The sequence below is a fragment of the Cinclus cinclus genome, chromosome 8, assembly GCF_963662255.1.
Source record: "Cinclus cinclus chromosome 8, bCinCin1.1, whole genome shotgun sequence".
Classification (NCBI taxonomy): Eukaryota; Metazoa; Chordata; class Aves; order Passeriformes; family Cinclidae; genus Cinclus; species Cinclus cinclus.
The window spans coordinates 721,405-736,803 of record NC_085053.1 but is presented as its reverse complement, the minus strand read 5'-3'; the positions used below and the strand labels follow the sequence as shown (position 1 = coordinate 736,803).

The 15,399-nt window shown below is 44.1% G+C and overlaps 1 protein-coding gene across 1 annotated transcript in view; it reads left to right on the top strand.

Annotated features, from left to right (window-relative positions):
- The window catches only part of MTA1 (metastasis associated 1), a 60,662-nt gene extending 47,002 nt beyond the window's left edge, over nt 1–13,660 (top strand). The window contains exons 18-20 of the mRNA XM_062497701.1: nt 3,869–3,900; nt 6,703–6,854; nt 11,966–13,660. Of these exons, the coding sequence (XP_062353685.1) occupies nt 3,869–3,900; nt 6,703–6,854; nt 11,966–12,104 (323 nt within the window). The 3' untranslated portion in view covers nt 12,105–13,660. The remainder of the gene's footprint in view (nt 1–3,868; nt 3,901–6,702; nt 6,855–11,965) is intronic.
- Nucleotides 13,661–15,399: the final 1,739 nt, after the last annotated feature.

The window sequence follows — 15,399 nt, the reverse complement described above, 5'->3', positions numbered from 1 at the left end:
TCTGACCATGCAAAAAGTTCTCCATGCTTCAGCAGCTTCTTGAAGCTTGCTGTAGTAACTTCCTGGGAATATCCCTGTGCTCCAGGCTGTGCTGGTCTCACTGCTGAGGGTTTAGGCTCTGCTGCTGCTCCACATGGCAGTTGTGTGTTGTATGGTGCTGGTAAAGCAGGCAGAATGTGAGCAGTGGGAGGGGTTTTGGAATTCTGCCATTGAGATGCTGAGTTGCAGGGGATGGGACTGGAGCAGCAAAGAGCATGTCTAGAGTCAGGCATCCAGTGGGACCAGATGTGCTGGTTTGCTTTGGCAATTAGATTCTCCCACTCAATTCTCTCATTCAGTTTATTTTTTTTTTAACAAATCCAAAAGCATGAGATTCTAATGACATAAGAGTGTTGAAAAGGAACAGGTTGTTTGACTTGAGAGGTGGCTTCCCCATCCACAAAAGATAACACAAAGCTGCAAAGCAGTAGCAGTGACAGATGTGTGTTCTGTTTGTGGTAGTCCTTCCCCATCTGTATTTCTTTGGGAGAAAGCATATTCACCTGCAGCTTTGGTACTTTGGGAATGAAGGGATCATTGGGGCATAGTAACCTGCCTGGGCTGGTTTTCAGCCAAAATCTCTGTGCTTAGCTGGAGGAGCAGTTCTGAGGCCCTGGGGACCGAACTGTGGGACCAGACATGTCCTGAGGCTGCCAGTTAATCTCTGTGCAGTGATCAGCTGCTTTATTGCCATTTCAGTATGGTGTAGAATCAGTGTAGCAAAGGATATTAATGATTCCCTGCAGCTATCCTTTCAATGGACTTTGTCTTCATTTCATCCTCTGGGGCTTCCTCTTTATTTCACTGTATAGAGGAGACTGGTGGGAGGAATTGTATGGCAAGAGATTTTCTACAGTTCTGGGCTCTTTTCAATGCTATGGAAAAAAAACCCTAACATTTAATCTCGAGTTTTTAGAGTATATTTCAATTTATTTGGCTGCAGAGGAGTGGAAGATCTTCTTAGATTTGTCACTTCGTGTATACCTTTACTTTACACTTTATGGTTTTAAAGGTTTGGTCAATCCTAAAAACACTCCTTTTATTGTTAGTGTTATTTTTTTTTTCATTTGAAGGAAATCAGTGTTGATGCTGACATGGAGCTGTGTAAATTCAAGCAGGTGGACCTTGGATATCATTAAAAGTAATAATCACATTTTCTACCCCATGTCTTCTCTAGAGATTGCTCCATAAAATGTAGTCAGACTTTTTTTTTAATTTCCCCTGGAGAGGAGCTGCCAGAGCTGTTGTATTTTGCTCCCGATTTAAATTCTTATGCTATCTTATTTTTTAACCTGCTTGTGGATACGTGGGGAGACATCTCTCAAATTTTCATCTGTGAGAGTGGAGCAGGCAGGTGGGGCAGGTGTGAGTCTGGCACAGTGAGTTCTCTGCCTGTGCCACTACTCAGCCACAGATACAGGATTAGTTTAGTTTTTAGAGGTGCCTGTCTCACAGGCTTCCTCTCTCACACAGAAGCCACCAAAAACTTTTGGTTTAGAACCCATTGTTTCCAGTGCAGATGCATCCTGTGGAGTTGCCAGCTGTTCCACAGTGGGTTACAGATGTGCTGTCTCTGCCTCTCTTTGATGACAATTGTGCATAGAAGTTGCTCATTTAATAGCAGTGCTCTGGCTACATATGCCCTTACTGTGATTTTTTTTTTTTAATTGCAGACTGAATAAGGTCATTTTAGTGCCTGTTTTCATTCTTTCAGACTTCAGTTATTGAGGTGTGACAAGTGAAAATTAATGGATTAATTCAATATTAATATGCTAATTGATATCTTATTGCTGTGAAAGCAAGGGTATAAATTGCATTGGAGCTGTAGCTTTGTTTTGTGTCCTATTTTACTGGAGCAAAAAGTTGTCATGAGCAGCTTTATCCTAGAAATGGCAGTTTGGGAGGGAGGTGTGTCCCTGTTGTTAGCACTGCTTCTGTGCTGCTTGAGGGCCCTGAAGCTTTGGGGCTCAGAGCAAGCAGCAGTTCTGCTCAGCCTTTGCTCAGTTTGCATCCCTCAACTTCTCACCATGGAATATTCTGGTTTAATTCTGGTGCTTGTAAATAGCTCTGTTTACTGCCTGTTGTGCACCCAGCAATAGTCACAGCAGCAGCAGACACATACCAGGACACTCTTTTCTGGCATCAGGGGATGTTCTTCCTACAAGAAAAGAACGGATTTGGAGCGTGGTTAAAAGAAAATATGTGGCTTCAATCAAGGGACCAGTGTCAGTTGATTTACATCTCAGAGTTTCTGTGAATGGAGAAAACATAATCCTTCACTTATGGAAGAGGGAAGGAAGTGCTGGAGCTTAGCTGTGAAGCTGACAGATTCTGTTTGCATCCTGCTGGCTGTGCTGTTTCCCGTGGAGCCCTTTGTCCATCCATCCTAAGCAGCTGCTCACAGCTGTGTTTTGGATGCTCCCACGTAAAAACAAATTAATATCTGGCACCTGCACTGCCTTTGTCAACATCCAGAGGCTGTTAACTGGGCCTTCTTACTCGGTGCCTGGTACATCTGTCCTGCAGACTTGATGGAAATCTTTTTGGCAGCTGTTTCTTCATCTCTGTGGATACTTGGGCACAAAAATGTGGCAAGAACTGAAACCATGGGTCTTCCCATTTGAAGTAGCTAAGAGCATAACATATACACAGGATAGAAAATACTTGATATAAACTGATGAATCTAATGTGGTACACTGTGATACTCAGTGCTCAGAAAATGTTCCCTGATCCTCTTTCCTCTCTCCTGACACTTTATTGTGCCCTTTGTTTCCTGTCACACTCAATTCAAGAATAGGGTGTTTGGTTTTACCAGTGAGAACCTCCAGGAACCTGCTGGAATACAGACCATGAGCTGGATTCTTTAAAAAAATTGTTTCATCCCAGCTAACTCTCTAGCCATAGGAAGGCTCAAAGATCTCATGAATGTGAAAGCAGAATTCATACTGAGACCTTTTGCAGAAAGCAGGTGCATTTGCTGATGCCTGTCCTGTAGTACCTGTTGGATTTGATGCACTGACATTTTTGTTCTCGGCCAGGAGGGGCTGAGGAAGGTGGTTTGGTGCATGGATGCTAATCAAGTGTTTTCTGGGAAACTAAAACAGCTCTGTTGGGTCTCCCAGGCCATTCTGTGGAGCAAAATGCCTTTCCCCCAAATGCCAGGAGCTCTGTGAGTCCTGCAGGGTCCTGTGTGTGCACAGAGGGCAGTGTGAGGGGTTTCCTGATAGCAGAGCAGCTGGTGCTGTGTGTGTGGCTGGCAAAAGGGCTCTCTGGTAGCTGCAGTGGCTGTGCACTGTGCCTGAGCAGTGTTTACTTGTGGCAGGCTCAGCAGATACACTTTGTTTGCTAACAGCTGCTAGCTGACGTCTGAGCTGAGGAGCTCCCTGGGGACCCAGGGAGGATAAGAAAGATTCTGTTTGTTGCTGTCTTGATAGTGAATAATGCCTTCCACTTTCTCCTTCTTGACATCAGTAAATTCCTCAGGCTAAAAGAGAACGTCAGATTTCCCCCAGACATGTGGCAAACCTGGGATGTGAAAGAGGAGTTGTGCTAATAGTGGTAGTGGGAAGCAAGCTTTGAGTAAATGGAGAGGAGACTGGGCGAATGGAACATGTTTGTGTCCTGGGGCCTCTGCTCTTCAAACCATGTTGCCAAGGAAGCTTTTCTCAGTCAGCTTCCCAGGAGGGCAGAAGTCAGCTCAGTAGGCAACTCTAGACTTAGCAAAACAACACAGTTGTAATCATAGCTGCGTGTGTTTTGATTTTTGTACTTTTTTCTGTCTTGGAAAAGCAATGGTCTTACCAGCTCTATTCTCTTTCCTGTTTGTTAGGTCTGCCTAACCACGGACAAACCAGACAAATGGTAAGAGAATGTTCATTTAACCAAAACAGGGAAAAGAAGAATTATTAACCCATGCTAGATAGAACACCCCATTAAACCATAGTGCTTCACTTCCACCTTTGCTGTTTGCAGCTGGTCATACTTCCCAATTTACTGAAAAGGGAAAAAAAAAAATATTTTGGGGCATCTGAATCATCTTAGTGGTTAAATGCAGTTTAAACCTCAGATCTATCTATCTATCTTTATAAATGAGATCCTGTTTTGAATGGAGCATTTTGTTTCTGCTCATGCAGAAACTGAGTGGCTGCTTACAGCAAAGGTCTGGGATGTGTTTCTAGGTGGAATGTGTTTCCCTGAAGGAGAAAGGTTTAAATGATGGAAGGGTTTGTTTGGAAAACAGTTTCTTTTTTTATTATTTTTTAGCAAGTTGGTATGCAAGTTACCTGCTGAGAATGCTTGTATTTTATATTCCTTTTTTTTTAAGTAAAAATTATTTGTAGCATTTCATCTGTTGTGCTGAGTTTAACCAGAGGACAGAAGCAAATAGCCAGTCTGATTGATGTCTCTGGCAGAATGCTTTCACACTAAATTGTAAAGGGTGCCCGTGCAAAGGCTGTGCATCCCCTTTCCCCCTTGCACGTGGTTTATGGGAAACAACTTCAAGCATACATTTTTTCCATCCCCCATAAATGATCTTCTGATGTTGATCAAGTGGAGCTTGCCTCGTCATCTGAAGTGCCACAGAACATTAGTGCCATCAGGGTCCCTGTGACACAGGGACCAGCAGCAGGTGTGGCTGATGGTCACTGCACAGTGATCACTGGCATTCTTCAGCCTGGCAATGTTTGGGAAGTGTGCAGTGGCCTGGGGGGATGCCAGAGCCTGGAGGATGCCAGGCTGCTTGGAATAGCAGAGCATTCCTTTGTTTTGTTCCTCTGTCCAAAGTGGGAGGTGGTATTTCTCCTCAGATTCAGCTTCATTCTGTGTCACTGAGAAGACTGGCTACTTGTTTGTGTCTGCTGAATAAACCAGCTCAGAGCAGTGGGGGAAATCTCTGATGACTTCATACTTTTTAGGTGTTTTTGGGTGAAACTCCCACCATTTCTGGTTGCCTGATCAAGTGTGAATGAAAAATTAAAGGTCCTCATTTCAGGATGTATCATTTGAAATAGATTTCACCATTGTAGGTAGAGAAAAGGCAACCTGGAAGCACAGGGGGTGCCCTTTCTAGGTATTTCCAAGAACTTTTTCTGGAGTTCTTCTCCTGTGTATCTTGCATATGTGGAGAAAATATGCTTTGCAATTTTAATGAAGGGATTTTCTTGGAGAGACCTAGAGGGGGTAAAAAAAACCAACCAAACAAAGCCATCAGAAAAGCTTTTATTTGAAACCTTTTGCTTAACAAATGTCAAAGCTAAAAGCAATTGTTGAAGTATTTCAGTGGTCTGCTGTGGTGCTGAAGCTGTCTTGTATAACATGGAGCTGGACAACTAAGAAATTAAATTGTTCTTGCACTTGGATGCAACTGTTCTGAAGAGCTTAGGGTTTTAAAAGGTGGGAGTTTGTTTAGCTCTAAAGCCCTGACTTTCTGCAGGAAGCAGATCTTGCTAGAGCAGTTGATTAAGGCTGGTCAAAAAAATAAGTCATTATCATGTTTTGTTTTCTGCTCAGATACAAAATGAGATAGACGCAGGGTTTAGTTGGGTTTTCCCCATTGGTTTTGAGACTGAATTCTTCCCTTTCCAAGTCAAGGTGTTAAAAGTCAGCTGAAGTATTGCAATGACCTGTCACTTAAGGATCTGAAGACCCCATGTCCCCACCATTCCTTTCGAGGTGGATCTCCCAGGCAGACATTTCTCACACAAACACTCAGTTTCCCATTCCTTGGGCAGAAGGGGAAGCCTTGCTGCATCTGAGGAGACACTCTGACCGTTGGCAAGAGCCTGTGAAATACCAGAATTTAATTTATACCTAGGTGTTTTCTGACCAGCTTTAATTTATGCATATCAAATTTTGTGGGCCTTCATTTTGCATCTTTCCCAGCTGTTCAGTGTTACTGATTTCGGTGAGATTTCTCAATGTGCTGATCAGCAGGAAGAGGGGCAGCAGAACTGGACTTCAGTGATCAAAGATACAAGCTACATTTTGCTCCCTTTCATCTGCATCTTTCTTAATAACAGCTCATGTTTTTCCAGCTGAGTGTAAGGGGGGGTTACTGTGAGTCTGGAAAATGATGCCTGTGTTATGGGAAATCTGTGGTGTTCAATACTAAAAGAGTTCTATCATGAAAGCTGCTAAGCTTTGTAGTACTAGATTTGTTTTCAACAACATATTTAATTCTGTACTGTCCTCATTAAATATTAACCTCCCTAGAACAAAAAGGATACGGGTAAGTTTGGTACTGCAGAGTAACTATAAATTCTGATTTTTGTATTTGATTTGCTCTGTAGCTAGACTTACTTCCCTGAAATCAATAGTGTTGCTGTAGATTTATGGTAGTAGCTGAAATCTAAGTCTGATGCTCGGTCTTAAGAATTTGATGTCATCTTTCAGACACAAGCCACAAATTATTGGTAATGCCTTCCATTTATTATTTGTCCTGTCGCTGAAGTATTGCTGTCCTATTGCATATTGAGGGTGCCTGACTTGTACTGCTTGTGAACAATTGCTTCTGTGTGACTTCTGTGTTCAGTCCTGGGCCAGAGGGGGAGGTACTTACCTAAAACTCTCAGCAAGCCATACAAAAACTTGAATTGTCTTTTCCTTTGAGTGGCTACAGGTGTGTTGCAGTCCATAACTGTGATGTTTTATGTATCACGTTAGGGACCAAGCCGAAACTTGCTGCTCAATGGGAAATCATACCCAACAAAAGTCCGATTAATTCGTGGTGGATCCATGCCTCCAGTGAAAAGGAGGAGAATGAACTGGATTGATGCACCAGATGATGTTTTTTACATGGCCACTGAGGAAACCAGGTAGGAAAGGTGGTCTTTCAGAGCATTTAAGGGGTTGCCTTTTGGTTTGTGGGTGCTGCAGCTGTGGTTAGAGGGATCTCACCAGTAAGTTTGATGCTACAGACTGAATACAGAGACCACAGCCAGTGCTGGGGTTGGTGAAGGGTGGGAAATAATCATGCACTTATATTCCAGAGAAAGCAGGTTGTTGTTATTCTTCCAGAGCAGTTGCTGTGGGAGTTGGGTGCAAAGAGAAGGAAGACTGAGGTGGGAATTCAGCTGGTTCAGACCCATCACTGCCCTCAGAGGTCCCATCACAGTGGGACAGGATAGGGCCCTCCTGGCTCAGGGGTGACACTCAGGAGCAGAGCCTCCTTTGCACAGAGCTCTGCATGTCCTCTGGCATGCTGAACTCTCTTGCATTACCCCAGTCGTGATTTTGGCTCACTAATTTGAAATTTTCTTGGTGTGAGATAGGATTAGGAGGAAGGTAAAACAGGTTTAACTTTAAATGGTGCAAAGGGAAACTTTAGTACTAGAAACTATAAGAAAAAAACCCTCAGAATGAAACTTTAGATTACTTTTCCTTCCTTCACACACTTCTTTCACACTGAAAACGTATGGAAAACAACTCAGTTTACTGTCTCTAACATAGTCTTTTACCAATTCACTTGGAAGAGGAGACTTTTTTTGTCTTTAGATGTGTGTTTCACAAAAACACAAACTTTCTCATTTGTGTAGCAACATGTCAGCCTTAAAAATCCAACACTGATTAGTCCTTGTCAGATACAAAAAAAGTGCTCAGGTCTTGACAGGTAAAGGTTTCAAGAAATCTTAACAAACCACCAAAACCCTTAAAGACATCTCCACGTGTGTCTGGGTCCCAAAACCTGTGAGTGACAGAGGGTTTCTATTGTTTTTAATATTTTTCTTTTTGTTAGGGTTGGGATTAAAAGCACGAGAGATGGTTTTTTGTGTTCGGACTTGGATGCTTATTAATTTTTATTTATGTTACAGTGAGTGCTACAGCTCTTCTGTCTAGTTAACAAGTTAAAAATGGTGAAATGGTGATATTTTTTGTTGTTGTTACAAGGTTTTTTTTAAACTTAAACTATCCAATTAAGAACTAATCCTTAAATTATTTTTACTTTTGATTTAATAACTAAATATCTGTGACATGCAGTGTGGTGTTTTTTATTTAATTAAACAAGAGCCTACTTAGACTTAGGAAAAAGAAGGTGATGAAGAAAGAAAGAAAGAAAACTTCAGTTTTAAAAGTTTTATTTTACTTTTTACTTATTTCTATATTTTAAAATCCCAAATGCTAAATTTTTCACTGCATGGTATTATATACTTCTATTTAAATTACTCTTCTGGTTTAGGGCAAATTTGGGAGAAAGCTTCTGAATTGGGTCCCTCTAGGAAACAGATTTAAGCAGTTCTTCCCCCTACTGATTTGGGGAAATATTTCTAGTGATTTTTGCTTTATTACTTCATTTTGGAAATCTTTTTTAAGGCCTCAGGTTAAAAGCAGTGCTCTTTTGAGACTCAGTGCTTGACAGCACAGGAAGCCTAAAACTTTTAGTATCCAGCGTTCCAACAGGTTTCCATGGGCTGAGTTGACTCATTTTTCAGTGGTTTATATTTGCCACCAGCAGCAGTGAGATTTAGCCCTGCAGTCCATCTTCCTCCTTTGGTGGTAGTGCTTCTGCTAGTCCTTGTCCTTCTTGGTATAAAAATAGTAGAAGAAACTTTCCTTGTGTGAGTTTCACTTCAAACTGTTTGCAAACTGCTGACAGAGTGGTAGAAGCCATGACCTGATCCCTAAGGCAAAGTTCCCAGTACTGGTATTCCTAAGGTGGGAGTGTTGCTCCTGGGTGTGGTGAGAAGGTAGAGAAATTGGCTTGTGTGGCTTCCTCCCAAGAACTTGATGCCTCCCTCCTGGGTGACCTTGAGGAAGGTCAGAGCAAAGCTGCAGCCCTGCTTTGCAGCCCTCTCTGACAGCAGAGGTGCTGTCTGGTTTCTGTCTAGGTCTGAAGCCTGGATTATCAACACTTGCACTATCAGTGCCCCAACAGCAGAGAAGCACTTACCTTTCCCTCCACTTGAGGAGATGGACCTGGAAATTCTGGATGTCTGAACCCTTCAAGTGACTGAGGAGGTTGAGAGTTTTAGTGCTTTATATCTTCTCGTGCTACTAAATTTGGCACTGCTCTGAGTCTTCATTTGTCCAGCTCAAAGGTAGCAGTCAAGAGTCCTGGCATCTCCAAACTTCTCCTTAACCTGCAAACCATTTCAAGTGTCAAGGAACTATTCTTTGGGCCTAATATCAAAAATGGGCTTTGTAGAATAGGTGATACAAGTAACAGTCAACTGATCTGTTGGATAATCAGTTTTCAGTGCAGGAAACACCTTGTTGGAACTCAGAAGAAATGTGAAATTAATTTCCCATCAGACTTGTTCCTATGGACACCTTTAATGCAACTGTGCATTTCACACCAGCTCATATCTTTGCCATGTCTTTCCCTTCTCCTTTCTGTGCCTGCAAGATGCTGTGAAAGAAAGCAGTGGAATTCCAAATATAATTGAAAATAAAGTTGAGAGGAGGATTTAATTTTCAGGGGAGCAGTTTTCTTATTACTGTTGTCGCTCTGATGAAGAGGTACTGGGATCCTGCTAGAGCTCTCAGATTCACGTGCCGTTGTGGACTCTGTGTGTACAGTCTGTAATGCACTTTTAGGTGCTCAAGGCTTGTTTCATAATCCTGCATCTAGGGAGCTCTTCTTGACATCTTCACCATCCAAGGCACAAGAAATATGGCAGGTGCACGGTGGCAGTGTGTCAGCACAAGGTACTGCCCTTTGACCTGGACAGAACTGTACCAATAGTCACCTAGTGTGGTGTTGGTTGTGACAACAATTTACTGTAAGCACAGAATCTTCTTACAGAGCCACCAACTGAGGCAGGAAGGATCAGTCCCACAGCAACCAGCACAGCTCTAATGAAAATCCTGGTTCAGTGATAGCCATCAGCTCAGTAAGATCTTATCACTTGCATTTAAAAATAGAGAAAGAAAAGCCCAGGTGGTTTTTTTTCTTCTTTGTCTGACAGCCATGCTGCTTAGCTGACTGATGAGTGGTGAAAGGAGATTTTTGGCAGGCTGTGAAGATCAGGGAAGCCTGTGTGATGGAGCATTGTCAGTGGCACGAGTTTTCTGTCAGGCATTTCACCTCTAACTTTTCCCTGAACCATCTGCTGCATTCCATTGTCAGGAATGTAGGACTTGTTTGTGAGCTCTGAAACAATTTGAGCTTTGTGTTGGCTCTGTAGCAATCAATCTAGCTGCAATATCTGCATATCATCCTCCAGCTGAGGGTCAGACTGTGTTTTCAGTCACAGCAAGTAGGTTTCCCTGAAGTTTTACATGCTCCCCCTCTCCCCGTTTTTGTGTAGCTCTGTTGAGAACAGTGCTGGAAAACTGTACAGCTCTGAAGAAACAGTTTGAAAAGTTGATCGAATGAAATGAATAAGTTTTTGAATTGAAGGCTCCCAGTGAGGAACTTGCCATTTCTAACTCGGGCAGCGAGTGACCTGACCAGAATCCAGAATGCTGGAGGACGTGTTTCTGATGGCAGCCTGGCTAATGAAGCACACATGGCTGCTCCAAGGAGCTCTGCTGGCTAAAAGTGGATCAACTGCAGTCAAATGTCTTGGAAAAGTCATTATATCAAGATTTAATTTTTCTCTCTCCCACCACTTTGCCAGCTTGTTTTCACCTCTCATCACCCTGTGGCCTTTTAGTTTTAGAAGGTGCTGGAGAAACGGGGACACTGGGCAAACAAAAAATGTGTAAGTGCAGCAGCTTGTCCTGCTCAGTGAGGGGGAAAAAAAAAAAAAAAAAATTAAGAGATGACCATTCCAAATCTGACGAGGTGTTTCAAAGTCTTCAGCTGAAGCTGATGGTTTTTCAGTTGTGGTGGTGCCAAGGGGAAGTTTTTGAGAAGAGGGGAGGTATTTTGACCACTTTCTTCAGCAATCACCACATCTTAAAGGCAGAAATCATAGCACAGTGGTAAGCATCAGCTCAGAGAGAAGGTCTTTTCCATTGACAAATAAACCAAAAAACCCCCCAAGAACCATGACAACCAACAAAAGGGGGGTTTGGCCCCGGCAGTGTTCCCTAAATGAAGCTGGGGGATAGGTGGCTGAAATGTGGTCTATAGAGTCTTGCCTCTCTTGTCTCTCATGGTCAGCCAAAACCTCATTCTGTCAGCAGCCTGTGAGGGAAGGCACTGCTGCCTTGTCAGACCCTTCTTGTTGCCCCAGTTCCTGAGCTGGACACTCGTGGTGGGTACTGGTGGATTACTCTTGTGAATATTTATGACTTTCCTTTCTAATCTCTGTGTGCCTTTGACCACCACAAACAACATTCTTTTACAACTATCTCTGTAACAGAACTCCTCCATTACATTTGTCATTGTTGCTGCATTTTTGGGTTTGGATGGGTTTTTTTTTAATGAGCCCAGTGTTAACAAAAAGAAACAAGCAATCATTCAGTATTTGTCTCTGTCTAACTTATTTTGGTAATTTTAAAACTTTGGTGTGTCTTTCTCTCTCTTTTGCTTTCTATCCGTATGGAAAGCAGCTTCCTGCATCTGCCAGGACATGTTGCCAGTTAAAGGGAAATCTTTAACCAAATGCTAGATGTGAATATTGCCCATCTCTGAGTTGGGCACATGCAGTGTGGAAGAAGCGAGATGGGGAAACACCCCTGTCAGTGTTAGCTTGGCTTTTTGAACTTCCCAAAGCTGCCTGCAGTACACCCAACCGATCAAAATAAATTTAGAATAAATCAGTGCTGTGGAAACCGTCCTGACTATTTCACGTGTTCCAGTCACAGCGAGTCCTTCAAGGCTGGACCGGAATGCCTTCTGCTCTGCAGGGGAAGGGTTCTGTAGCAGAGAATGCAATTTCCTCTTCATGGGGGGGGGTTAGAGATCGGAACATCTGCCTTTCCCAGGGCAGAAGGAAGCGCTGTCAGCCCACCCCAGGCGCGTGGGTGCGGTTTCTCTTGGAGAAACCCACGGTGCCTGTGTGAGGTAATCCATGCCTTTCCTCCTTGCTGTCTGCAGGAAAATCCGCAAGCTGCTCTCGTCCTCGGAAGCCAAGCGAGCCGCCAGACGCCCTTACAAGCCGATTATCCTGCGGCCCATGCAGGCGGTGCAGCTCCGCCAGCCCATGAACGATGAACCCATCATCATCGAGGATTAACGCCCAGCAGCAGAATCTCTCCTCCAGTACCTACTTCAGTTTCCATGGTTACAGCATTGAGCTAACTGTTGAAGAGAGGGAATTTTGGAGGAACTGTTTTGCATCTTTGAAACCTTTAAAGGAACTCAGCCCTGCTCTGAGCCTCTGACCACAGACTGCTCGCGCTCTCTCTCTCTCTCTCTCTCTCGCTCTCTCTCGCTCTCTTTCTTCTCTCTCTTTTTCTCTCACACTCTCTCCTCTCCTATCTTGTTTCTTCTTATTTTTTTCCTTTTTTTTTTTTTTTTTTTTTTTTTAATTTTTAGTAGCCTCTTTTCCCTTTTGCTTCTACCCCTTTTGTAGAAGGGGGAGGGAAAGTACATTTAACTTATTAAGAGAATGTGGACTAGTACTTTTTAGCTTTGTTTCCTCTTCTGATGTATGAAGAGCTAGAACCCTTCATATTGTGACTGAGCTCTCGTTGCAAAGCCATTTTTATGAGGCTGTGTTGTAAGATTTTTCTTTTTTCTTTTTTTTTTTAATTTTGTGGACGGTGCCATTTTTTAAAAATTTCATTTATATTATTTCTTTTGTAGATAAATTTCCAATCTTTAACTGATATTTGAAAATAGGAGCTGAAAGCCAGCCCCAGGTTCAGCCATTTTTCTTTGGTCCTGTCCCTTCTGTTTTTTGGATCATTTTGCACAGCCAGTTGTGCTCATGCACAAGACAGACCAACTCAGGCTGAGAAAGGAATGAGCTAAGAACTGAAGAACCTTGCAGAACATTACACTGACATTGTGTGCAGTGGAGCCAGGCTGCCAGAGTTAGGTGTCCTTACTCTAGTTGCTCTCTGGGAGGTGTGGCCAGTGGCATTTCTCCCAGTAACCAGCAGTTTTTTGCGTGCTGCCTTCTCTGTGACATCTGGGATCCTACGTGCTGTTAAGCCACCAAGAGCCAGCAGTAGGCCCAGCAAGTGTAATGAATTGCTTTGCTCTGGCTCCAAGAGTCAAGTACATCAATGCCCAGGGACATTTTGCTTAGAACTCTGAACCTGTTTGTGCATCAGTGCTTTTGGACACATGTTTCCCAGGATGAGACCTGGTTTCTCTTTAACTGCCGTTACTGTACGTTTCCCATTTTGAAGGGACTTCGAATTACAGCTGGGTTTTCATTTGAATACATTGTGTCTGAATTTAAGTGGTTTTTTCCTCCTTGACATTTATTGTGTTTGAGGTTTTCTTGCATCTCTTGAACTTCTTACGTATTTGCAAGTCTGTATAATTTCTTTTTCATATGTCTTCTCATGGCAGTGCATTTGCTGGATGCCCTGCTCGGTTTTGAAAGGATGTAAACTATCATTTGCAACTTGTGCTGATCTGTACATGTACCTGCCTCAAGCAGACACAGCATGTAATAACCCCCAAGTCATTCCATATGTGTCAGCAGTGAGATGAGCCAAAGTTGTATTTGGGTTATCACAGTCCAACCGTGATTCTGTGCAACTCTGCTAACCCGCCGGGTTAGACGGAAAGGAATCCCCACAAAATGAAAACAATTCAGTTAACTTTACTTAATAAACCTGGAAAGTGAGCTTTTGTGAAACATCTGCTTTTTGTCTCTTCTGAACCAGCTGCCCTCGCTCAGGTTCTGCATGCCTGGGGTGCACACCCATCCCATCCCAGGGCTTGTTCTGCTCTCCCGGGTCCCTGTGCCAGCAGTGCCCTTGTACAGGGCAAGAGTCTGAGTCACTCAGTTTGATTCCTCTCCTGTGCAGTTTAAACATTTCTAGTGCTTCTGCGGCCTCTCCCTCACTCCTCCTCAAACTGGCAGCAGATGCAGAGCTGGGCTCTGAATGAACGCTTTGTCCACACCAGCTCCTGCTCCTGCCTCTGGCCTGTGGCAGAGGGACATCCCTGGGGGTCAGCAGCCCCATCTGAGTTCTGTGTTGTTCTGTCCTCCACGATGGGCTCTCTGGTGGCTCTCATTTGCTGCTCAGGAGGGGTAATATTTACTCTGTGGCTGTGAGGAGCTGTGTGCCCTGGCAGGTCTAAGTGTACTTGTGCTACAGGTCGCTTAAAAGTGGGACAGGACAGCCATTCCTAAAGCTTATGCTACTCGGGAAGGACACAAAAGCCTGGCTGTGAGCAGCACCAATGACCTTTGGCAGTTTTACTTCTCACCATCAACCCTCAGACTTTACCCTGAGGTTAATGAGAAACACCGGCTGCAGGAGGGTTTTGTAACACTTCTGTCTGGGAAGGCAAGTGCCCGTGGATTCCTTCCTGGAGCAAAATGCTGTGTGGACACAGCACTTGAGAAATCTCTGTATCTGGGGCAGCTTGGGCAGTGTGGGGTGTCACTAACCTCGTTAGGTGGCACCATGCTGTCCAGTTTACCCTGGTTCAGGGGCCACAGCTCTACCTCTCCCACTTGCAGCCCCTTATCTAAGCATGGCTCCTATAACTAAGGCTGCTGTGGCTGTTATCCAGCTCATTTTGTGGGTTGATAAGGAATTCATGGATTTTTAACTTCCTCTGGAAGGCAGGTACATGGATTCAGGGCTATCACACTCTTAACTCTATGTTTTTGGGGTTACTTTAATAATGGTACTTGCTGTGAGGAAGTGATAACAGGGGAAATTTTCTCCCAACCCTTCACCCAGCTTTTTGGGTCTACCCCACCGGTTTTCAAAGGGTTTAAATCGTCTCTAATGGTACCAGACAGTGGCTGGTGTTGCTGATACGATTGTTCTATTTAACATTCAGAGATAAGGGGAGATTGACTTGGATAACTGCCCTGATGCCCCACTCCAGAGAATAGGGATGCTGCTCCACAGCCTGACCCTGTCCCACAGCTGCTGCTGTGCTGGGGTTCCCGGGGATGGGGATACTGCTGTGCTGAGAATCCCAGGGATAGGGATGCTGCTGTGCTGGGGATCCCGGGGATGGGGATGAGCTGAGGATCCCGGGATGTGGCTGAGCTCTCGGTGAGCCTGTCCAGAGGTGGCTCTTGCTGCTCGGGGAGCGTAGGAACCACTTGGTGGTGCCAGCCCTGCGGTTTCCAACAACTTAAAAGCTTTCTTGGAGCACCTCCAGAGATAGCTCTGGGAACTAGTCCAGGCAAGCAGAGAGAACACGTCCTGTCTGCCCTAACTCTGAAGGACCCTTACGTCCTTCAGTAGAGATGCTGTTTTTTGATGTGCAGTAGCAGACTCCACCGCCGTGTATTTCACCGGCCTATGTTTGTACCAGCTTGGGAAGAGGGGCTGGAAGATCCCTTCAGCCATGGAAGGAAAATGCTGGCTCTTGGGAAGTGC